Source organism: Eulemur rufifrons, chromosome 8 (genome assembly GCF_041146395.1).
Source record: "Eulemur rufifrons isolate Redbay chromosome 8, OSU_ERuf_1, whole genome shotgun sequence".
In the NCBI taxonomy this organism is placed as follows: Eukaryota; Metazoa; Chordata; class Mammalia; order Primates; family Lemuridae; genus Eulemur; species Eulemur rufifrons.
In genome coordinates, this window is record NC_090990.1 from 104,094,609 (window position 1) to 104,118,930 (window position 24,322).

Genomic DNA, 24,322 nt, shown 5'->3' on the forward strand with positions numbered 1-24,322 from the left:
GGATGAGACCAAATATGTATAGTTGACCCTTGAACAGCCTGGGTTTGAACTATACAGGTCCACTTATATGTGGCTTCTTTTCAATAAATATATTGAAAAGTTTTTTCAATATTTGTGACAATTTGAAAAAACTTGCAGATGAACTGTATAACCTAGAAATATTATCAAAAATTAAGAAAAAGGTATGTCATGAATGCATAAAATATATATAAATTATAGCCCATTTTATTTACTGCCATAAAATATACATAAATCTATAAAAAGTTCAAATTTATCAAAACTTAGGCAAACACAGACTATACATGGCACCATTCTTAGTCTACAGAAATGTAAACAAAAGTAAAGATGCAAGGCTTGATAAAGCAGCTCACACCTGTGATTCTAGCATTTTGGGAGGCTGCGCAAAAGGATTGCTTGAAGCCAGGAGTTTGAAACTAGCCTGAACAAGATAGCAAGACCCCTGTCTCTACAAAAAATTAAAAAACTAGCAAGGCATGGTGGTGTGTACCTGGAGTCCTGCCTGTTTGGGAGGCTGAGGCAGGAGGATCACTTGAGCTCAGAAGTTGGAGGCTGGCAGTGAGCTATTGTCATGCCACTGCATTCCAGCTTGGGTGACAGAGTGAGACCCCGTCTCTTAAAAAAAAAAAAAAATGATGCAGTATTAAATCATCACTGCATAAAATTTAACTGTAGTACATATTGTACTGCTGTAATAATTTTATAGCCACATCCTGTTGCTATTGCAGCATGCTCAACTGTTGCAAGTATCCACTTAAAATGCTGTGTGACACCAATCATCTCTGTGTGAGCAGTTTTCCTCTCCAGTAAATTGTATTATATATGACAGTAAAAACCGATCTCCCGAGGTTCTTGTGTATTTTTTATTGTGTTTAGTGCAATACCATACAAAATGCCACTAACGATGCTGAAATTGTTTCCAAGAAGCAGAGAAAAGTAATGTCATTATAAACAAAGTTGTTTGATGTATACCATAGATTGAGGACTGCCGGTACAGTTGGTTGCCATTCCAGACAGACCATTCATCTCATAAACAGATGATATCAATAAATACAGTATAGTACTGTAAATGTATTAGCTCTTCCTTATGATTTCTTTCCTTCTACAACAGTCATCTTAGACTTATGATTTTCTTTTCTTTTTTTTTTTTTTTTCTTTTTTCTGGTCATGGTTCATTAGGATTATGATTTTCTTAATAACATGTTCTGGTCTCTAGCTTACTTTATTGCACGAATACAGTGTATATTCCATGTAACATACAAAATATGTGTTAACTGACTGTTTATATTATCAATAAGGATTCTAATAAATAGTAGGTTATTAGTAGTTAAGTTTTGGGGAAGTCAAAAGTTATACTCAGATTTTTTACTGTAAAACTGGGGTTCAATGCCCCAACCCCGACATTGTTCAAGGGTCAGCTATGTTTCATAATATCACAGAAGTCTTTTCCAGTGTTGGGATTTCTCATGGGCCAAGTCTGCTTAGCTTTATCAAGCCATCTCCTTCTCCACTTTTCCGGTATTAAACACCATTAGTTTGAAGTTCCTCATTTTCCAGCTTACAGGATTTGGGGTAGTTGATCAAGGTAGAGTAAAATTTTAACAAACAATAGTTCAGAGACTAGGTCCTGAGATGGAAGGGTATTTATGTTTCAATTTTATGTATCAACCCTTTCTAGAAAGGATTTTGTTTTGTATGCCAGTTTATTGCTGTAGACTGGCAGGATTTTCCTCTAGAGCAGGGGTCAGCAAACTCTTTCTGTAAAGGGACAAGTAGTAAGTATTTTAGGTTTTGTGGGCCATATGGTCTTTATTGCAACTGTTCAACTCTGTCGTAGCATGAAAACAGTCATAGACAAATGAAAGAACATGCCTGTGTTCCAATAAACCTTTATTTACAAAAACAGGCAATGGGCCGGATTTGGTCCATGGACCATAGTTTGCTTTAGAGCATAGCTATATCCCAGTCTTTCAATTGTTTCTGTTCCTCTCTCCGATTCTTTTCTATTTGAGCTTTCTTTCTCAGCTTCTTTTTTAAAAAGTTTTATTGAGATACATTTCATGTATCATACAGTTCACCCATTTTAAAGTGTACAGTGTTTTTTTAGTATATCACACAGTCGTGCAACTATTACCACAATCTAATTTAAGAATATTTTCATCCCCGCTAAAAGAAATCCTGTACCCACTAACAGTCATTCCCCATTTTCCCTCCTCCCTCTTGAGCCCTATATAACCACTAATCTACTGTCTCTATAAATTTGCCTATTCTAGACATTTCATATAAATGAAACCACAGAGTCTATGGTTCCTTTGTGACTGGCCTCTTTCACTTCATATAATGTTTTTAAGGGTCATCCATGTTGTAGCATGTACAAGTACTTTATTTATTTTTTGTTTTTTTGGAGACAGAGTCTTCCTGTCGCCCTGGTTAGAGTGCAGTAGTGTCATCATGGCTCATTACAACCTCAAATTCCTGAGCTCAAGCAATCCTCCTGCCTCAGCCTTCTAGGTAGCTGGGACTACAGACATGTGCCGCCATGCCCGCTAATTTTTTTCTATTTTTAGTAGAGATGAGGTCTTGCTCTTGCTCTGGTTGGTCTTAAACTCCTGACCTCCAGCGATCCTCTCACCTCAGCCTCCCAGAGTGCTAGGATTACAGGCTTGAGCCATTGCACCTGACCAATTCATTTCTTTTTATTGCCAAATAATATTCCATTGTATAGATACACCACATTTTTTCTGTCAGTTCATCATTTTATAGACATTGGGTTGTTGTCACTTTTTGGCTGTCAAGAATACTGCCATGAATATTTGTGTACTAGTTTTTGTGTGGGTATATATTTTTATTCTCTTGGGTATATACCCAGAGGTGGAATTGCTAGGTCACATGGTAACTCTGTTAGCCTTTTGAGGAACTACCACACTATTTTCCAAAGCTGCCCCATCATTTTTATTTTTATTTTTTTTAGAGATGGGGTCTTACTCTTGTTTTATTGCCCGGGCAGAAGGGCAGTGGTGCAATCATAGCTCACTGCAGCCTTGAACTCCTGGGCTCAAGTGATCCTCCTGCCTCAAACTCCTGAGTTCCTGGGAGTACAGGCGTAAGCTACTGCATCCAGCAGAGCTCCATCATTTTAAATTTCCACCAACAATTTCTAGTTTCTCCACATCTTTGTCAACTTTTGCTATTGTCTCTTTTTTTATTATAACCATCTAGTGGGTGTCAGTTGTCAGGTAACTTCTTTGCCATTTAATCTACTTCTGTAGAATTGGCCTTGAACGCAGCTCTTGAAGATCAGATTATGAATACTTAGCAAGTGTGCATAATACCTGGTGACAACAGTTAGTATTGTCCAATTCAATCTTTAGAACTTGTAAAGTTTAATTCTTTGCTAACTAAGTATAACACAATGGATTGAGTTAGAAACTTTTATTAATTTAAGACTCAAGTGTATGGTCATGGTCATTATATTTTTGTTTTTTGTCTTTTTCTTTTTGCATCTTTATATTACACAACAACTATTTTGTGCTTCTATTTTGTTTAAAAATTTTTTGAGTCCTTTTAATCACTAAAGTTGCTCGAAATAATGGCTTTCTCTACTGCTACATATAATTTTTCCCCACTGCAATTAATTTTAATTAGCTTTTAATATTTTCTTTTTAAATAAATATTCTTTATAGAAAATCTGGAAAGTATTGAAAAGTATAGAGAGAAGGTAAAAAATTCTCACACTCCTGATGGTCTTTGTTAATGTTTCAGAGTGTGTATTTTCAGTTTCTTTCCTGTGCTTTTAAAAAATACACTATGTGGATATATATACATCCACAATGACCAGCTATTGAATATCTAGGACTTAGAACCCAAACAAGATGAAACCTTGTGCCATGGGATGTAGTTTCTATTTGTACCATGCTGTCCGTAGTGTGAATTATTTGCTGAAACTGAGGTCATAGGTTACTTGTAGGATTGGACTTTAAAGGGGGATTATTATTATTATTGATTGTTCCACTTACAGATGAATCTATAGAGCTTTATGCAGAGTCAGATTCTTTTTTTTTTTCCCCTTTCTCTATTTTGTCTACTCTGTTTTCCTAGGAACTCTAGCCAGGAACCACGGCCTACACTATCCAACACAATTCAGAGGCCACAGCTAGGTCCTACAGCCAATTTACCCCTGGAGATGGGCTCAGGGCAGCTGGCACCCAGGTAAGAAATGGTGGAAGAATAATTTTCCACTATTTGAGTGCAAGTCAGTAGCAGTCAGTAGCCCAGGGGTGGCTATTTGCAACCCTGCTTATTTTTTGTTTGGTTTTTGCATATTTTTTTTTTTAAGGCCCTTTCTCCAGATTCTTTTTAAAAATCTTCTTTTTTCCTATTTCTCTTCTCACTGGCCTTTGACTTATAGGCAGCAGCAACAGCAAACAGAATTGGACATGGTACCAGGAAGAGATGGACTGGCCAGCTACAATCATTCCCAGGTGAGTGTGTGTCTTCTTCCTTGAAGAGGCTAATGAGCATTTTTTAAAGAAGTGTCCTTCAGTGCCAGTTAGAGTAAGTGTATGTGTATTTTATATGAATTTTAGGGTTATTGAATTGTCACGTTAAACCTTTAATGGTTATTTTTATCATTGTATTCCACAGGTTTCTGTTCAGCCTGTGACAACCACAGGACCAGAGCACAGCAAGCCCCTTGAGAAGTCAGATGGTCTGTTTGCCCAGGATAGAGATCCAAGATTTTCAGAAATCTATTCCAACATCAATGCGGGTATGTTTCTTTCTCATTCCCCTTTTAAATTCTCATTTAGATCACTTACTGATGGGCCTGCCACTGCCTAATCAGTAATCTTCCAATGTATTTCCACTTAATCATAATACCTCATGAGTAAATAGGAACTTGCTGAACTAATATACTACAGCCCCTTGACTGGCCCTCCCCCAACTCCTTTTGGTCCACAGATCAGAGTAAAGGCATCTCCTCCAGCACTGTCCCTGCCACCCAACAGCTATTCTCCCAGGGCAACACATTCCCTCCTACCCCCCGGCCGGCAGAGAATTTCAGGTGAGCCCCACATATGTGTGCCGCTTTACAAGGCCCTAAGAGATTCAGTTACTGAATCCAAATTTTATTCTTTCCTTGCTTTCTCTGGTTATTTCAGATATCACAGTGGAGCTTGTAGGGCCTAGGGTGAGGCAAACAAGCTGCTTTTTTTCCTCCTATATCTTTGCACCTGTCCTATTGCCATGTTCTAGGCTCCATCTCTGTGTGTCCTGGTCAGTGTGTGACTGTCTTTCTTGTCTTTTCCTAATTATATTATCAAATTTTCCTTCACCCCAAGGAAGCCAAGGGAATCTAGGGATAGCACTAGATTGTCCTTTGATTCCTAGCTTCTGTGGTAAATCCATCCTTTTAATCATTTACCTCACTATTTGTTCAAACCTAGGAATAGTGGTCTGGCCCCTCCTGTAACCATCGTCCAACCATCAGCTTCTGCTGGACAGATGTTGGCCCAGATTTCCCGCCACTCCAACCCCACCCAAGGATCAGCCCCAACTTGGACCCCTAGTACCCGCCCAGGGTTCTCTGCCCAGGTAAAACTTCTCATCTGTTTGACCTCTGTACAGTGTTTTTTAGTTGGTTGGGCTTTTTTTCCATATGTAAAATTACTGTTTATTTTAAATAGTTTCTTCCTAAACCCTGTACTCCACCTTTCAATTTTCATCTTGGTATAAGAGTAGCTAGGTAATTAAAAATCACAGATCATCCAAAAATCTTATTAGAGTCCATGGTTTCCACATATTCATCTTAAATCAGAATTGCTCACACAGAACATTTTGAGCAGGTTTAATTTTCAGATTTGGAGTAAATTCTAAGAGATTTCCTATTTGTTTAGGACTATATAATATAGGAACAAAGGAGAAAATTAATTATACAGTGATGTCTATGTACAAAAAGATTGTTATATAATATACATATTCATGTGTAATATATTTATGTTAAGTCTAAATCTAATATTACTATATATTTATATAAGTAATATTTTAAATTAAAAAGTCAAGACCAAAAGCAGGCTCCAGAATGTTATATGCAGTATGATCTTACTTGTCTACAAAATGCATAGGAAAATTAAAACTGGAAGAAATTATACAAATATGTTAACCATGGGTCTCTGGTGGTGAAATTATGAATGATTCTTTTATTTTTGTTTTCCTTCACTTTCCAAATATTCCACAGTGCATATGCATTACAGTTATGGTGAGAAAAAATGTTTAGTTTTTATAAAAAAGACATGATTAGTAACAAACGAATGCAGAACAGACTGAATAATGGTGCAAAGAGTTTTTTCTTTACATATAATACTCCACTATTATTAATGCCTCTAGTTTTATATAACTTTACAGTGCATAAAATGTTTTCATTTAATACAACTTTCCCATAGTTCTTTGATTTTTGCACTTTTAGCTGCCTAAAAAAATATTGTTAAGAGAGATTGGGATTTAATCAGAAGAAATACACAGTAGGAAATAAGCGATGAGCTCAGTTTAGAAGGATGATGTGATTAACAGTGTTGACTCTCATAGGCATGGTTTGTACAATAATGTTAACATTCCGTTTGTTCTCTTTCCCCTTCTCTCTTTAGCAGGTGACTACCCAGGCTACAGCCAAGACTCGTACTTCCCAGTTTGGTGTGGGCAACTTTCAAACTCCATCCTCCTTCAGCCCCATGTCCCTCCCCGGTCCTCCCACCGCATCACCTGGTGCTGCTGCCTACCCTAGTCTCACCAATCGTGGATCCAGCTTTGGTAAGTTCAGACCAGAAGGAAGGTAACAGGAAAATCGTACCACTAAATAGAAAGGATTAGGTAGTTAAAATCGTTTGCTTGTATCCTGGGTGCACTGACCTAATTGTAGGGAAATGCAAGGTGACCGTCTATTTGGAATTTAAAACTTACCCACATGAAAAGCACTTTTAGCACATATAACAAGCATGTAAATTGTTATAAATTTAATAGTATGCAGATTTAATCTAAATGAGCAAAGGACTCTTCGGAAAGGCTGCCTAGAGAAGAAAAATTAATTTGGGGATGGGTTTTGAAATAGAAGAGGCATTGATTGGCAGAGAGAAGGACAGAAGTTATCATTGGTAAAATTAATGGCTTATATGTAGTTATGTGCCGGTTTCTCCTCTCCAGTGGAGATTAGAGTTGTTTATTCTTCCTGGCTGTGTTTCTAGCTCCTGAGACTGGACAGACTACAGGACAATTCCAGACACGGACAGCAGAGGGTGTCAGTGTCTGGCCTCAGTGGCAAGGCCAACAGGCTCATCATCGTTCAAGTTCTAGTGAGCAGCATGTTCAACAGCCGTCAGCACAGCAACCTGGTCAGCCTGAGGTCTTCCAGGTAAGAGGGTGAAAAGATTTCAGAAAACTATTTACAACCAGCTACGGGTCCAAAAAAAAAAAAAGAAAGAAAGAAAGAGGCCGGGCGCGGTGGCTCACGCCTGTAATCCTAGCACTCTGGGAGGCCGAGGCGGGTGGATTGCTCAAGGTCAAGAGTTCGAGACCAGCCTGAGCGAGACCCCGTCTCTACTAAAAATAGAAAGACATTATATGGACACCTAAAAATCTATATAGAAAAAATTAGCCGGGCATAGTGGCGCATGCCTGTAGTCCCAGCTACTCGGGAGGCTGAGGCAGTAGGATCGCTTAAGCCCAGGAGTTTGAGGTTGCTGTGAGCTAAGCTGACGCCACGGCACTCACTCTAGCCTGGGCAACAAAGTGAGACTCTGTCTCAACAAAAAAAAAAAAAAAAAAAAAAAAAAAAAAAAAGAAAGAAAGAAAATCAGAAATTGGGAGAGAAAGGGTCAAGGAGGAGAAATGGAGCAGGAAGCATACCCGAATTGAGTTTGGTGAGGTGTGTATGAGAAGACAGGGATTAATGTAGGAATAAGTGTCAATAATTGCAAAGATTATGGAAGCCAGGCATAGTGGTGCATGCCTATAGTCCCAGCTACTCAGGAGATTGAGGCAGAGGATCACTTGAGCCCAGGAGTTTGAGGTCAGCCTGGGCAACATAGTGTGAACTCATCTCTTTAAAAAAAAAGATTGTGAACTTAGTGTAATGCACACCCTTTAACCAGAATGAACAAGTTCAGTGATGTGAAGCAGCATAGGAAGATGTCAAAGAAGGTTACTCCACATCCCCACTTCCCAGTAGCTTTGGATGATTTAAAAAAATGTATGTAAAATAGAACATATTGATTATACCTATAAAAGTCTGTTTACACAAGTTCTGAGGGGACCACAAAAGTGAATGGAGTAATCTTAGGCAGGACAAAGGAGGAGCTAGTTAAAGCAAAGAGTGAAAGAAGGCAAAACAGGTTTGGGTAAAAAACAAATAGAATAAGAGACTCCATATATGTCTATACGGGGTTGTATGAGATGTGGCAAGCAGATTTTTCTCCCTTTAAAAATATTAAGGACTAGAAAAAGGAAACAGAACTGTAGGAGGAAGACAGAGAAGGGACTAGGAAAAAGGGTGTGATCTAAAGAAGTCAAGAGTTGCTGGAAGTAAGGAAGGCTAAGAGAGCTCAGAACAGCAGAGACTCTTGGGGGTCAAGGATGGTGGTGCAGGGGAATGTTGTTGGGAGGAAACTTGTTAAATGGAAGGGATCAGGTATGTGACTCAAACTTAATCTTTTTCTCTCATTAGGAGATGCTCTCCATGCTGGGAGACCAGAGCAACAGCTACAACAATGAAGAATTTCCTGATTTAACTATGTTTCCCTCATTTTCAGAATAGAAATACTGGGGTGAGGATAAGGGGTGGGGGAGAAAAATCACAGTTTGTTTTTTAAAAGCAAATCTTTCTGTAAACAGAATAAAAGTTCCTCTCCCTTCCCTTCCCTCACCCCTGACATGTACCCCTTTTCCCTTCTGGCTTTTCTCCTGCCCTCCTCCCTCTCTGAGGTAACATTTATAGAAGAAATTGACTGAATCCCCAAGGCTTTTAAGGACCCTTTGAAAATTTGAGGCTCAGTGAAGTTAGAATGCCTTTTCTTATGCCTCCTGACCAGAAGTTGTACAGTGATGATTTGTGTTAGGGTCAAGAAGCAGGTTAGAAGAACCTGACATCCACTATTTGCCTTGAATACTGTGTCTTGTTTTTGGAAAGAAATTCTTCACAAAGAGTGGAAGAGAGGAGAAATGTCTTCATATTTGAGGGCTATGAAACATGGTAGGTATATATGGGGCTTTAGGAAGTTAGCATAGGCTCTTTCTACTGCCTGTGAGCAATTCCTCTGGAAAGAAACATGTTAGTGAGAGAGAGAGAGATAGAGAAAGAGAGAGAGTGTGTGTGTGCGCGTGCGCTCGCACGCATGTGTGCTGTGCACGTTTCTTGTATTTCTTTCTCCCTATTAGGGAGTTATGCAAAATTTGTCCCAGATTTTATCTTTGTCTTTCAGTGTGCTTTTCAAAGAGTCCTAAGGAGTTAAATCTTCCAGGCATTTTCTACTTACTATTGCCCAGCCAAAGAGTATTTAAATAAATGTCTTTGCTGCGCTTACATCCATGCCTAGCCACCATGCAACTGTAAAGCAGATTTATACAGTCTTCTGTTGATATGGTTGGTCTCTCATTGAACATATTCAGTGATAAAGCTGGATTACTCCTGCTTTTGGTGCTCTCAGTTCATTTGGAAAATCTGCAGACATTACTGAAATAGGCTGGCAAGATAAACACTTTCAGAAACCCCAGACTGGGCCATAAGGATAATGCTGCATTTTTCTGTCAGAATCACATATGATGTGTGTTCTGTAGAGGTTATTTCTGCATGGAAACTCAACTTCTTGGATTAGCAGTCCAGTAAAAATCCTCACTATTGGACTGTAAACCAAATACAAAGCCCTCTTTGCAAAGTAGCCTCTTTCATCCTATCTTCAAAATATCTATTTTAGCAAGAAACTGAGATATAGGTGTTTCCTGGGCCTATAGTTCTTTCTTTTTTGCTCCCTCTCTAATCTTGAGATTGGGTTTTGCTTTAGAGTGCGAGTATAACAACTCTGTGTGGTGGATAAAGTCTGGATGCCCATCCCAGCAGGGTTACTTGGTAATTAACTATAGCCATATAGATGCTGATACAGGTTACTACTCTCACCCTTTCCCTTCCTCAGGTAACAATCATGTATATCAACTTTTTTTTTTTTTTTTTCTGTAATTGGCTCCGGCCAGTATGTAAGTGCAAGAATGAATTAATGAGAAGATATATTAAATATAGTCACAGGGACTAAGGAGCACATTTGGCCTTGGAGAGGCTGAAGGAATGTCATTTACTGGGTTTTCCCTCCCTTTTGTCTCCAGTCTGGTGCCAGGTAGTGGAGTGAAAAAGGAGACAGTTTATTTTTTTATTCTATGTGCACACAGTATACATATATATTTATATCACAATTTACGAAACCAAAAAGTTGAGTTTCCAATGGAATCTGTTTTTTAATAACTGTTTTTAAATGTGATCAGGACTATAATATTGTACAGTTATTATAGGGCTTTTGGGAAAGGGAGGATAGGGAGAAGATGCTCTGGGGGTTTTGTTTCTGCTTTTCCTTCAGGGTTTTATTTTTGATTGTTTTGTTTTCTTCTTGGCCATTTCTGTATTGCTGGCATCTGTGCTAAGCCTTACAGTGGCAAAAATAATGATATGTAGCAAAGATTTTAAAAATATTTTTTCCTTTTGTAAAATTTCTTGTGTTGTGTGATCTTGATTGCGGCTTTATCATTCCTTTTCAGCTCATAAACAACAAACACCCACAACTAAAGGGATCCATAGCTTGAGCTCCAAACATGCAAACATAAAGCACATTGTGAGTCTTTAATTTCAGGAATCAGAAATCACAGGGCTCTGATCACTCTGTGCCCCTCCCCCTCACTAGTCCTCCTGATCCTGACACATTCTGAGTAAAATCAGCCTGGACATTCTGACTGCAAGATGGGGGGTGGGGGGTGCCCAAGTCCTTGAGAGAGAAGGAGGAAGAGTTGGAACTTGAAACCACATATGGATACCTTCCTTCAGTATGTCCTCTTCTGGATTAAAAGGAGTTGAGGATGGGGAAATTTTAACTGTTTAGGTCTGGACCTGGTTTCTCTCCAGCACCATGTTGGCTCATTCACAACTCTTAAAATCCAGAGCCATAAGCCTGTGTTCTTGAGGGTCTACGTGTGGAATCCAGCTAGAAACTGAATCTAGGTCCCATGTATTAGGTCATTAAATATGAAATGTCCAATTTCGAATCAATTGTATCTCAAACAAGAAGCAGTACAATTAAAGTACACACCTAAACTATTGACACAGTTTTGCCATCTTAACGGTAGCTTGTTTATGCCAGCAGCAAAGAAGCCTGGAAAGCGAGTGGCGATGAAATCGCAAAAGATATTTTCCATAGCTTTTTGAGAATTGAATATTTTTCCTTGCAAGGAGTAATCCAAAACCTGAAAGAAGTGGTAGTGAATTGGTGCAAGGTCTGGTGAATATGGTGGATGACAGAGAGTTTCCAAGACCAGCCTCTGTAGTTTGAGCAGCATTGTCTTGCAAGAGGATTGGCCTATCTCTGTTGACCAATCTCAGCCGCTTACTCTCAAGCATTCTCATTTCATCAGTTGGTTGCAGTAGACATCCGCTGTAATGACCAGGTTCATGAAGCTGTAGTAGATAATACAAGTGCTGGACCACCACACAGACACCATTAGCTTTTTTTTGATGGAATATTCTGTTTTGGACTATGTTTCTGCACTTCATCTTTATCCAAATTTTGTGCCAGACACTTGAGATTGTCAAAAAGAATCTATTTTTTTATCACATGTAACAATACGGTGTAGAAATGGTTCACCTTTATGTCATGACAGCAAAGAAAGGCAAGCTTTGAGACAACTTCTCTTCTGATGCTTGTGTAATTCGTGAGGTACTCATCTATCCAGCTTCTCTACTTTGCCCATTTGTTTCAAATGGTCCGATATTGTTGGAATAGTAACATTAAACCTTGCTGCTAATTCACACAGAGGTTGAGATGGATTCACTTTACCACAGCTTTCAGCTCATCATTATCCAGCTTGGTCTCAGGTCGCCCACATGGCTTATTTTTAAAATTAACATCACCAGAACAGAACTTCTCAAACCATTGATGTACTGTGCGTTTATTAGCCACATCCTTCCCAAACACTTCGTTGATATTTCGAGCTGTCTGTGCAGCACTGGTTCCAGATGGAACTCATATTCAAAAAAACACGAATTTTTGACTTATCCATGGTTTCACAAAAATTGCTCTAAAAACATCATGAGCCAAACCATGTGTTTGAAAGAATGAGGATGTGCCTTCACAATAAAAATAAAACAAGAAATGGCAAAGTGAAATGTCAGAGAAACTTAGTACTTAAGGAAACCGGACATTTCATACTTAATAACCTAACATCCTTTCTATTAACAAGGCCCCTCTTTCCCTACATCTGTTTATGGAAGAAAATGAAGTTGAGGAGTGTGGTTTGGGAACTGAGCTAGATTCTTGTGATCTGTCACATGCCTGGATGTTGGGGAAGCATTTGGAGAAGCTCATGTGACTGGGACTTAGATTGGGGATTTTAATAATTGAGACATGATGTTCATCAGGCATCCCACCATCTGAGAGTTTTAGCAACAGAGTCACATGTGAATCCATCAGGGCTTATGGCATTGATTCATATGCTGTCATAAATAATCAGGAGTGCTGGGTTTGGGTTACTTTTAGAGCCAATTTCATCTGAACGTTCCGGGCATATGCTCCCTCAGCAAAACATGTTAAGCTGGGAAAACTATTCCCCTGCCTGGAAATGATAACAGCTTTTAGCCAGCAAACATAAAATGCAACTTTGGAGCCTATGACTTCCCTTAACATTACTCTTTTCTAGTCTTTTGTGTTTATTCCCTCATACCAGAGGTGAGGGTCAGACACAAATTTAAAAACAGTTTTCAGTGTTGGGGAGGTAGGTCATAACAGGAAAATGGTCGGAAAAGACACAATCCTCCAATAGTATAATAAAAGATATTGAAGAAGGAGGATGGGGGAGACTAGGGCTGTGTCGTTCCATTTACCAAAAGAGAAGAAGGTAAGCCCCTACTTGAGTAATATGTATTGAGCTCTTTTTTTGTCTGCCACCAAAGACAGTCATGTGAGAATACCTAGCAACTCTCCGCCCTGGCACACGCACTGCACACACACAAAAACAATGCAAATCCGCTGCCTCCTTCCCTCCTCCCTAAACCCCCCTTCTCTCAACATTTCTATCCCCGCCTCCTCCTCTTATCCAAATTTTCCAGCCGACTGCTGAAGCTGACTTCCGCAATTCTGGTGGAATAAATCTGGCAGCCCCAGTCATCTGCCCACACTTCGTTGCCGAAACCAGGCCAGACAACAGATTCCCATCAGCAGGTAACATTTTCAACTTCCTAGACCTTTTAGTTTTTCTTTCCTGCCAATTTCCTATTTTAGGAGTATTAGGGACATAGTGACTTGGGGATCAAAATAAACTTTGTAGGCTCTGTGAATGAAAACACAGATACCCTTCTTAGGTCATTTCCTGGCCAAATAAAATCCGCCTGGCCAAATAAAATCTTTAGGATTCCTTGTATGATATTTATGATATGATATTCCTTATATGATACATATATGGTTGTTAGTAAAAGCAAAGGATATAGGGAATCCTTACCCATCCCTCAAGAGTGGCCCCTCAGGGGTTTCTGCCTTGGCCAAAAAGGACCAAAAGTGTTAACTCCTAATGAGGAGGAGGAATGGTATCGAAAGGTGGTACCTCAGTGCTTCCTATTCTCTGAGACATCTCAAAGCCCTTAACACTCCAGCTGTTAATTTTGCCAGCTTCCAAAGATTACAGAAAAATGGACCATAAATTCAGAAATTATGCAAGCTGTATGACTTGCTGCAGGCTGCAAATTTTTGTTAAAATGGAGGAGTTGTAATTAAGCAAGCCAATGCAAGAAATAAGCTAAGGTAGAGTAAACTGAATTATCATAGAACATTGCTTTTCCATCTTAAATTGTTCTAACAAATCTTGGTTCTGAAGCTTTTTGTCCTGCATTGTGGCCACAGGTTTTTTGTTGGGGGGAAAAAAAATCTAACTGCCCACAACATCTGGTTAAGATTAGGGCAGTTTCCTGCCTAAGGAGGGAGGGGAAAGAGAAAGGAAGAAATGCATAAGGAAAGTGAGGAATAGTAAATGTCTCGTAGAGAACAGGAAACGTTAACTTTTACATTGTCCTCTTCTGACAAGATCTAGAAAAGTGCCAGAATTTAGGCAAGGAGGAGAATGCCCTGAAGAAATAATCAAGACATAAAACTTAGCCAGAAATCTCTCCTTTCTGTATTCTGCAACCCCACTCCCACCTTGCCCGTACCTGTTCATCTCCAAGCCTGCTGGGGACAGTGGAGGAGGCAGAGATGAGTCCATTCTGGTTGTACAGTTTGTACCCGTTTTCTGGTTGTCTGTGCAAGCGTGTGTATGAGAAAGTGTTATGTGAATCTCCCTCGGTCAAAATACTTGGAATCAGATGTACCAGTACCCCATCCAAATTTAGGGCCTCCTATCAATGATTAATTTATCATATGAAAAATCACCATTCTCTGTCTCCCTTCCTCATAGAGCCTAGTTTTCCTCTGTCTAATGGTTCAGAGGAAGGGGTTCTTTGAGATCATGAATCCCTGGATTATTACTATGTGTGCATGCATTTTTCTGATGAGAGGGACTATGTACTTGTACTAGTTTCTCAAGGGAGCCTATGACTCCTAAAAGGTTAAGAGCCACCTGTCTAGGAATATGACTCCAGCTATTTCCTAATCCCAAGCCGGGCTGTGAACCCCCTGCCAAATGAAAGAGTCTCCCCTAATTATGCCCTTCCCTAGGATGTGGGGACTCAAGGTTCTGCTGCTACCCGTGGTGACCTTTGCTCTGTACCCTGAGGAGATACTGGACACCCAGTGGGAGCTATGGAAGAAGACCCACAGCAAGCAGTATAATAGCAAGGTGCCTGGGTACTTGGAGAGGAAGATGGCAGGGGGGCTGAGACTTGGGATCTCCAGTTCTAGCTTCCAGACTCCCTTCTTCAATACAAATACTTTATTCCAAGCAAACCTGTCTCTGTTCCCTAAATCTTAACATGGGGTTTTCCTTCCTATGCCTCAACTCACCTTCCATCAAGTCGTATCCTTCCTTTGCTTTATAACTGTCTTATATTTCTCTTTTGGGAAGACTTCTCAGATTAATGTTATTAATCTATAAGGAATTTTTCTCTCTCCAGAGTTTTGCATTGTATTATTTTTATTTGTTTACATATTTATTTTTGCATACTCTTAATAATCCATGGTTAGTTCCCCAACTAAATTGTAAACTCTTTATGATTGTGAGTTTCATCTTTTCTCCTAAAAGCCTCCACAGCATTGCATATGTGATGTTATACACAGTCTATGCGACATTGACTATGCTCTGTTTAGGTGGATGAAATCTCTCGGCGTTTAATTTGGGAAAAAAACCTGAAGTATATTTCCATCCATAACCTTGAGGCATCTCTTGGTGTCCATACATATGAACTGGCCATGAACCACTTGGGGGATATGGTGAGTTGAGCCTCAGCTCCTGGCCCATCTGCCCTATTTGCTTTAGTTTCCTGCTGATGCCTGGCCTCTTTCTTCTTTCTCTCAGACCAGTGAAGAGGTGGTTCAGAAGATGACTGGACTCAAAGTACCCCCTTCTCATTCCCGCAGTAATGACACCCTTTATATCCCAGACTGGGAAGGCAGAGCCCCAGACTCTATTGACTATCGAAAGAAAGGATATGTTACTCCTGTCAAAAACCAGGTACTCTCTTTTCTCCTGGGTATGCATATGTAATCTGGAATGACTTCCTTCCTTCTTTTGATGCTGCTTTGTTCTTGAGATAGGAGGGTACCAGGAAGGGGGGAGAAGGAATTATGGTACATCTCCCCATGCTAACAGAATATAGCTTAAACCATTATTTAACTCATCACCTACTTTTGTACATTTGTTTTTGTTATTATTACAAATAGTGTTGCAATAAGCATTCTGGTGCATATATTTTTGTGCATATGTACAAATAATTATGCAAAATAAATCCTAAAATTGGAATTGCTAGTTCACAGAGAATCCTTTCCAAAAAAACTTTTACAATCTTACATTCTTATCAGCATGAGAATGCCAGTTTTCCCACAACCTTAATAACACAGGATTGTATCAGCAAGATGAACAATTGATTTAACATTCATTGAACAAATACTTTTTCCTCCCAGAACCTACCAGGTACAGTGCTAGGCAGTAGAGATTTAAGATGACTAAGATAGCTGAGCATGTTGACTCACTCCTGTATTCCTATCACTTTGGGAGGTCAAGGTTAGGAGGATCGCTTGAGGCCAGGAGTTCAAGACCAGCCTGGGCAATATAGTGAGACAACATCTCTACAAAAATAGAAAAATTAGCCAGCATGATGGCGTGGCCTGTAGTCCCAGCTAATTGGGAGTTCTGAGGCAGGAGGACTGCTTGAGCCCAGGAGTTTGAGACTGCAGTGAACCATGATCCCACCATTGCACTCCAGCCTGGGTGACAAAGCAGGGCCCTCCCTGTCTCAGAAAAAGATGATTAGGCCAGGTGCGGTGGCTCATGCCTGTAATCCTAGCACTCTGGGAGGCCGAGGCAGGTGGATCGTTTGAGCCCAGAAGTTCGAGACCAACCTGAGCAAGAGCGAGACCCCATCTCTACTAAAAATAGAAAGAAATTATATGGACAGCTAAAAATATATATAGAAAAATTAGCCAGGCATGGTGGCACATGCCTGTATTCCCAGCTACTCGGGAGGCTTAGGCAGTAGGATCGCTTGAGCCCAGGAGTTTGAGGTTGCTGTGAGCTAGGCTGATGCCACAGCAATCTAGCCTGGGCAACAGAGTGAGACTCTGTCTCAAAAAAAAAAAAAAAAAAAAAAAAAAAAAAAGATGATTAGGACATAACCTGTATCCTCAAGAAATCCTCAATCTTAAAAAATAGAATAGGAAATAAAGAAAAATCTACAGTCTAGCTGAACAAGCACTAATAGTAATAGGTAACACTTTTTTTTTTTTTTAGAAAGGGTCTTGCTCTGTCACCCAGGCTGCAGTGCAGGGGCACGATCACAGCTCACTGCAGCCTCGAACTCCAGGGCTCAAGTGATCCTCCTGCCTCAGCCTCCTGAGTAGCTGGATCTATAGGCCATGCCATCACACATGGATAATTTTCTTATTTTTTGTAGACATGGTATCTTGCTGCCCAGGCTGGTCTCGAACTCCTGGCCTCAAGTGATCCTCCCACCTCTGCCTTCCAAAGTGCTGGGATTACAGGCATGAGCCACCATGCAGCCATAACTAACACTTTTTGAGAGATTATCCTGTGTCAGGCACTTCTAAGCTCTTTACGTGAATTAAATCTTTTAATCCTCATAACAGTCCCATTAAGTATGTTATTGCCCACATTTTCCAGACAAGGAAACTGAGGCACAGAGAGGGCTAGTATAATAAGTTAACCAAGGTCACATAGCTAGTGACCAAGGTTAGAACCCAGGAGAACTACTTTCAAAGCTAGTACTCTGCTCCATTCTGATTTTCTGCTGCTAATAGTAAAGATGGTAACAGTTGTTAATAGTAACAGAACAGTGCAACAAATGTTAAATGAAGGGGAAGAGGAAGACTTTGCAACAAAGGCAACATTTGTGCTCAAATTTATAGAATGAATGGAATTTCTTCAGGCAGGTAGAGAGAAGATACAGAAAGTGTGAACAGCAATGATTGACAGTTCCTCTGTGTGTCTCCTAGGGTCAGTGTGGTTCCTGTTGGGCTTTTAGCTCTGTGGGTGCCCTGGAGGGCCAACTCAAGAAGAAAACTGGCAAACTCTTAAATCTGAGTCCCCAGAACCTGGTGGACTGTGTGTCTGAGAACGATGGCTGTGGAGGGGGCTACATGACCAATGCCTTCCAATATGTGCAGAAGAATCGGGGCATTGACTCTGAAGATGCCTACCCATATGTGGGAGAGGTGAGGTTGCACCACACAGGTACACACCTCTGAAAGCTCCTTCTTCCCCAGCAAGGTGTTTTGTACTTGAGGCGATTCCAGAAATCTTGTTTTCTGTTATTCTATCCTGCCTCCGGGATGGGATAATTTCCCACAGCAGGCCATGAAGATTCCCACAATCTGGGAGAATTTAGGGAGTTTAGGCTACCACAGTTCTATTTGCCTCTCTTTCCTTGAGAGAAAACAGACGATAGGTTACCCCACAGACCTCTGAGCAAGTGTCTATAATCCTCTGCTCAATCCCCACCCCCCAACAACAAACCCACACAACCACCATGCTATTTTCATGAATCACGTGGCTTTATTTTACATGATCTGGGGTTGATAGGTAATATAATATGAGGCCTTTCTGACAGGAGCCTTTGGAGCAGGGTTACAAAGCTTGAGTGATAAAAATGATGGCTACTATGTGCTAAGCCATGTGTTTAGTGAATTTTCTCACTTAATCCTCATAACAGCCCTGTAAGGTAGACTTATCCTTACTTTATAGGTGAGAAAATTGATAAAACAAATTCATACCACTAGTATACATCAAAGACAAGATTTATCTACCAGGTCTGTTTGTCTGCTGCAAATATTCCCAGGCATGCCTCCCATGCACATTTGTAAGAATTTCTTACCAGGACATAATGCCTTAGAACAGAATTGTCTGGGTCTTAGGGTATGTGTATCTTCAAGTTACTGCATAATGTCAAATTGTTTATCAAAGTATTTGGAAAAACTGGGGACACTCAAACCTGCAGTGTGTAAGAAATCCCATTGAGTCACATCTTTGTCAGTATGTTTATCTGACCATTTGCATTTCTTCTTCAATGAATTGACTATTTTTATTTTTTGCCCATTTTTAATTGGGTTATTTTCCCTCTTTCTTACTGATTTTGGGAACTTTAAAAAGATATTTGGATACTAATATAATACAATGTGTGTTGTAAGTTGAGGTTTGTCTTTTCATTCTCTTTACTATATCTTTCAATCCAGAAAGGTTCTTAATTTTAATATAGCAAAATTATTAATTTTTTCCTTTGTAATGTATGCCTTTTAAAAATACAATAGGAATGAGTTTTATTCATTAATGAATGGGGGGAGCTAAGGAAAAATAAAATTTAAAAAAGAGAAGAAATCTGATAGGGCAGTAGACAGTTAAGAACATTTTAGGCCGGGCGCGGTGGCTCACGCCTGTAATCCTAGCACTCTGGGAGGCCGAGGTGGGCGGATCGTTTGAGCTCAGGAGTTCGAGACCAGCCTGAGCAAGAGCGACACCCCATCTCTACTAAAAATAGAAAGAAATTATATGGACAGCTAAAAATATATATAGAAAAAATTAGCCGGGCATGGTGGCGCATGCCTGTAGTCCCAGCTACTCGGGAGGCTGAGGCAGGAGGATTGCTTGAGCTCAGGAGTTTGAGGTTGCTGTGAGCTAGGCTGACGCCACGGCACTCACTCTAGCCTGGGCAACAGAGTGAGACTCTGTCTCAAAAAAAAAAAAAAAAAAAAAAATATTAAAGAACATTTTAAAGGGACAGTAATATAAGTTTATTCCAATCATAATGCAGCTTATTCTTACTTTAAAGTATCATCACATGACATTCTTCTGAGTCCATTCCTAAAATACCCAGTTTTATTTGTAGGTCTGTGCAACTTTTGGCACCAGAAGGCATCAGGGGTTTGGATCACATGGCAGAGAACAAAGAGACCTTGAGAAATTATTAAGACCATAGACCACTGTGATCTTAGAATGTCATGTAAAATGCTCCCATTACTGTTAATATTTAGATTATATATATTAGTATATATATGTGTGTGTGTGTATATACATATGTATGTATATGTGTATATATATATTTTTTAGAGATGGGATCATAGCACCTCAACATTCTGGGCTCAAGTGATCCTCTTGCCTCAGCCTCCTAAGTAGTAGACAAAGTATTCTTATAGATGCAACCTTAGAGTTTTGAAGGGGTAGTCTGTAGGAAAATGAATTGCCAAAAAGTATATACCACCTTGACATGGGCTATCATTAGATTACATAATGGATCACAGGCTAAATTCATAAGTTCTTTAATTAATGTATTTTAGTGTCATGTTATGTGCTTTTATATTCTATCTTTAATGAGAGCATAAGGATCCAGCCAAAACTCTTTGCCTTATACCAGCTCCCCTGATATAGTAGCTACAGAGGGCCCAGCTCCTCCCATTAGCTGGGCCTCGGCCTTAGTCTCCTCAGAGCAGTTGATGCTTTCCTGCCCTTTGTGGCTCACACATACTACACAGCCAGAAGATGATTTGTGCATTTTTTAAAAAATCTTATTTCAGAAATCTTTTTCTACTCTGAGTAATAAAAACATTCTCTCTCCTTTTTAAGTTTTAAAGTTTTTCCTTCCACATTTATGTCTTCAAACTACCTAGGGTTGATTTTTATGTGTGGTAGAAGTTAAGAATCTACTTTTCATATTCTTTTTATAGTTTAATAAAATGGTGAGGAGACTCTAGTCTGCTGCCCCTGTTAGTTCACTGCCATTACCCAAAACATTGGTTGAGTTTTTCACTCACCAGCTCATTGCCCATTGCTTCATCCTAGTTTTCTTACAACCTTGTTTCTTCCAGGACGAAAGTTGTATGTACAACCCAACAGGCAAGGCAGCTAAATGCAGAGGGTACAGAGAGATTCCTGAGGGGAATGAGAAAGCCCTGAAGAGGGCAGTGGCCAGAGTGGGACCCGTCTCTGTGGCCATTGATGCAAGCCTAACCTCCTTCCATTTTTATAGCAAAGGTAAGGAGCTGTTCCTATATAGAACTGTCTTTTATGACATAGGCATGGCAGCTTCTCGAAGGACCCAGAGTATTTTCGGTACTTAAGTTTTCATATTCTGATTGAGTCTGCCAAAGAGAAACTAACAGTTGCTGCAATGCAGAGCATCTCTGTTGTAAACTCTCCTGACTGGGATGGAATTCTAGAGTCTCTAGACTGGGATACTCCACAGGGCGTATTGGATTGCAGAGAGCCTCACCTTGATAGTTTGTTTTCTAGGTGTGTATTACGATGAAAGCTGCAATAGTGATAATCTGAACCATGCAGTTTTGGCAGTGGGATATGGAATCCAGAAGGGAAACAAACACTGGATAATTAAAAACAGGTAATGATGGAAATACTACTTTTGTCTCTCAGTAACCCTTAGAGCACTCAGACTCACCTCTAGCTTCCCAATATTCCTTTCTTGCTTCCAAATCAAGAGAAAACTGTCTCAGGCTTTTCAGTTCTATCTTTCCAGTCAGAGGCTTTTAATTCTGAGTCTAACATTTAATAGTCAGACAATAGTACTCAAAGTATGTGTTGGGCAGCTACTCCATGTGCAAGGTGCTTAGTAACATACACAAGAAATGGAGCAGATGTCTGCTTTAAGTGATCTCAGAGCCAATAAGAAAGACAGACCTAACTATGACATAAAGAAGCAAAAAAAAAAAAAAAAAAAAAAAGCCAGTAGAAGCTTTGGAATTATCTATTTTTACTTTCTTTGGTCTCTAATGTGATCAATTTCTTAGGGAAGTTTCCATTATCAGTCTGTCTAAAAGCAGCAGGGGAACTATGTAAAGGTTTAATATTCCCTTGTGCAGCTTTTTGTTCTTCAAGATACACTTGAAGAGTATAAAGTTTTATATATATAAGAACTTGCCAAAGATTGTGAAGTCTGTGAAGAGAAACACTTTTTAGAAATAAGACATGAACAAAAACAAATTAGTGTTTCCTTCCCTATTATTGGGAACAAATAGAACTCTAGGGCACCTTGCTTCCCATCTCTCTTTAGCCCCTTGTGTCTTTGGGAATGCGGGACAGATTTATGGGAACTATACTTTTCCTTTCCTGGTTGGTCACCACCAACCTGGAAGCAGCACTGATTACATTTGCTATCCTTGCTGATCTCCAAGGAGCAAGAATCCTAGACTCTCAGGAGTCACGGAATAATGCAGTGGTATAGTCAGGTTGGGCTGCTACCTAAAAGGCCGGCAAGCTAAATTGTGAGGCTGGGCGTTGCTTCACAGTCCCGACTCAGGGTGAACCTGAGCACTTTTCTAATCTCCCATAGCTTCTGTCCTTGTGTTGTCCCTTTATCAACTCCCAGCCCCAAGCACTTACCTTGTTCTTTCTTGATCAGGTGCCAAGGGTAGAGGTAACATCCAAGAGAGCTGGGAGGAATAAGGGACACACCCAGGCAGGATCAGGAACAATGGGGGCACCTGGAGAAGGAGAGAACAGGGGTTGGGTACAGGTCTTAAGTAAAATATACTGGGTAATTTGACAAGTTGCTGGTTGGGAAAAAAGGACAGAAAACTCATGAAAACAATTTGGAAGATATACAGACCAATCTCTCCTCTCTCCTTTCTCTCTTTGTCTCTCCTGTCTTCTAGTCTCTCCACTCCTTTTCTTGGTAATCTCATCCACTTTCATAGTTCCATCCATCTGTCCTATGGGGTTTTCTCCCAAATTAAAATCACCAGCTTCAGTCTCTCATGCATCTTTCTTATGCTCCAGACTTACATTTTCAAGAGTAATCTTCCCCAAATACAGCTCTAATCATATCACTCTCCCACTCAAAAACCTTCACAGGCTCCTCCACGATGGTAGGTCACAAGTAAAAGTCAAACTCTTTAGCCTTGCAATGAAGATAATTCAGCCTGATCTCAGTCTATCTTTCCAGACATGTCTTCCACTACACACTGTCAGGTACACTATTTTTCAGCCATATGATCCTAACACACATCCCACCCTTTCCTGCCTCCATTGTTCATTTCACACCCCTCCACCAGCATCCCCTTCCCACAGGTCAAAATTCTACCCAACCTTTTGGCTCAGTTCAAATGCTGCCTCTTACATCAAGCCGTTTTTGATCCTCTTGATTAGAAGCAATCTCTCCCACCTTTGAGACCAATAGCATTATGTCGTTTCCTCACTTCTTGACTTTAAATTCTTTAAAGGTAAAACATATTTTATTCATTTTTGTATATCATCAGTACCTAGCACAATACTCAGTAAATGTTTTAATGAATAAATAAACTGAGGGTACTAAGTATTTTTCTTGATTGGTCCTACAGCTGGGGAGAAAACTGGGGAAACAAAGGCTACATCCTCATGGCTCGGAATAAGAACAACGCCTGTGGCATTGCCAACCTGGCCAGCTTCCCTAAGATGTAATTCCAGACAGCCAACCCTGTCCTGCTATTCCATTCCTTCTATGATGGTGCAATGTAATAATGTACTTTGGAAGGGAGTTACTGTGCCATTCTTGAAGCAGATGTGGTAGTACTGAAATTGTCTCTTCAGTTTCCCCATTTGTTTGTACTTCAAGTGATCCCTGCTACTTTTCTCCTCTCCACTCAAGTCCTTTTTCATCATGGCCACAGCAGGAATTTCCCTGACAGATGTGCACTCTTAGGCTAAGAGACGAGGCCACAGCCTGCCCCTGTGGGTTGTCTTGGGGCTGATGCTGTCCAGATAGAGGCTAGAGATCGTCATGTAGGCTAGAGTCTCATTCACTGGGATAAGTTAGCTTTAACCACCCTGGAGGACTAGGGTGACCTGACTTCTCAGTTTTCAAATACCCTTCTATATCCTCAAGGTAGAAAGTTCTGTATTTTCCACTCCAACTCATAAATCTATTCGTAAGTCTTTGGTACAAGTTTACATGATATAAGAAATGTGTTTTCTTTTCCTTTCTTTGCATTTTTGAAATAAAGTATTTATCTCTTGCCTACAATTTAATAAATAGTATTTAGTACACGTTCATTTTGTGTTGGATAGTTGCTGGAGACAAAAAGATGAATAAAACATGTTCTCTATACTTGATGTGCTCACAGTCTGGTTGGAGAGACTGTCACATAAACAATTCATCTCTATTTATTTATTTGTTCATTCTTTCAACCGACATTTATTGAGTGCTTATTCTATTCCAAGAACCGTGCTAAGTTTCTGGGATTAAGTGAACATAAGGAGTTCTCAACATGTAAGTCTGCTGTGGGGGGACCAGATTAAGTGACATGTGAACCTAGGTCTTAAAAAATATCTTAAGGCCCTTTCTAAGGTTCTACAACCTAAACTTTTGCTGTCACCAAAAGAGGAAATTGAAATTCTTTACTAATAGTGTCCAACCAGTATTAATTCT

At 39.9% G+C, this 24,322-nt stretch overlaps 2 protein-coding genes across 5 annotated transcripts in view; both read left to right on the top strand.

Annotated features, from left to right (window-relative positions):
- The window catches only part of ARNT (aryl hydrocarbon receptor nuclear translocator), a 63,811-nt gene extending 53,089 nt beyond the window's left edge, over positions 1–10,722 (top strand). For 2 of the 4 annotated variants that reach the window (XM_069480655.1, XM_069480656.1), the window contains 8 exons: positions 4,117–4,227; positions 4,427–4,499; positions 4,663–4,786; positions 4,978–5,080; positions 5,463–5,610; positions 6,660–6,822; positions 7,254–7,420; positions 8,732–10,722. In XM_069480655.1, the coding sequence (XP_069336756.1) occupies positions 4,117–4,227; positions 4,427–4,499; positions 4,663–4,786; positions 4,978–5,080; positions 5,463–5,610; positions 6,660–6,822; positions 7,254–7,420; positions 8,732–8,821 (979 nt within the window). In that variant the 3' untranslated portion in view covers positions 8,822–10,722. The remainder of the gene's footprint in view (positions 1–4,116; positions 4,228–4,426; positions 4,500–4,662; positions 4,787–4,977; positions 5,081–5,462; positions 5,611–6,659; positions 6,823–7,253; positions 7,421–8,731) is intronic. The other 2 variants (XM_069480657.1, XM_069480658.1) reach the window with 2 other exon arrangements.
- Positions 10,723–13,337: 2,615 nt separating this feature from the next.
- CTSK (cathepsin K) lies at positions 13,338–23,946 on the top strand. The gene is made up of 8 exons (XM_069478822.1): positions 13,338–13,475; positions 14,961–15,081; positions 15,549–15,671; positions 15,757–15,912; positions 17,910–18,128; positions 20,772–20,937; positions 21,196–21,301; positions 23,256–23,946. The coding sequence occupies exons 2-8, from the start codon at positions 14,962–14,964 to the stop codon at positions 23,353–23,355; spliced, it is 990 nt and encodes a 329-aa protein (XP_069334923.1). The 5' UTR covers positions 13,338–13,475; position 14,961; the 3' UTR covers positions 23,356–23,946.
- The last annotated feature ends 376 nt before the right edge of the window (positions 23,947–24,322 follow it).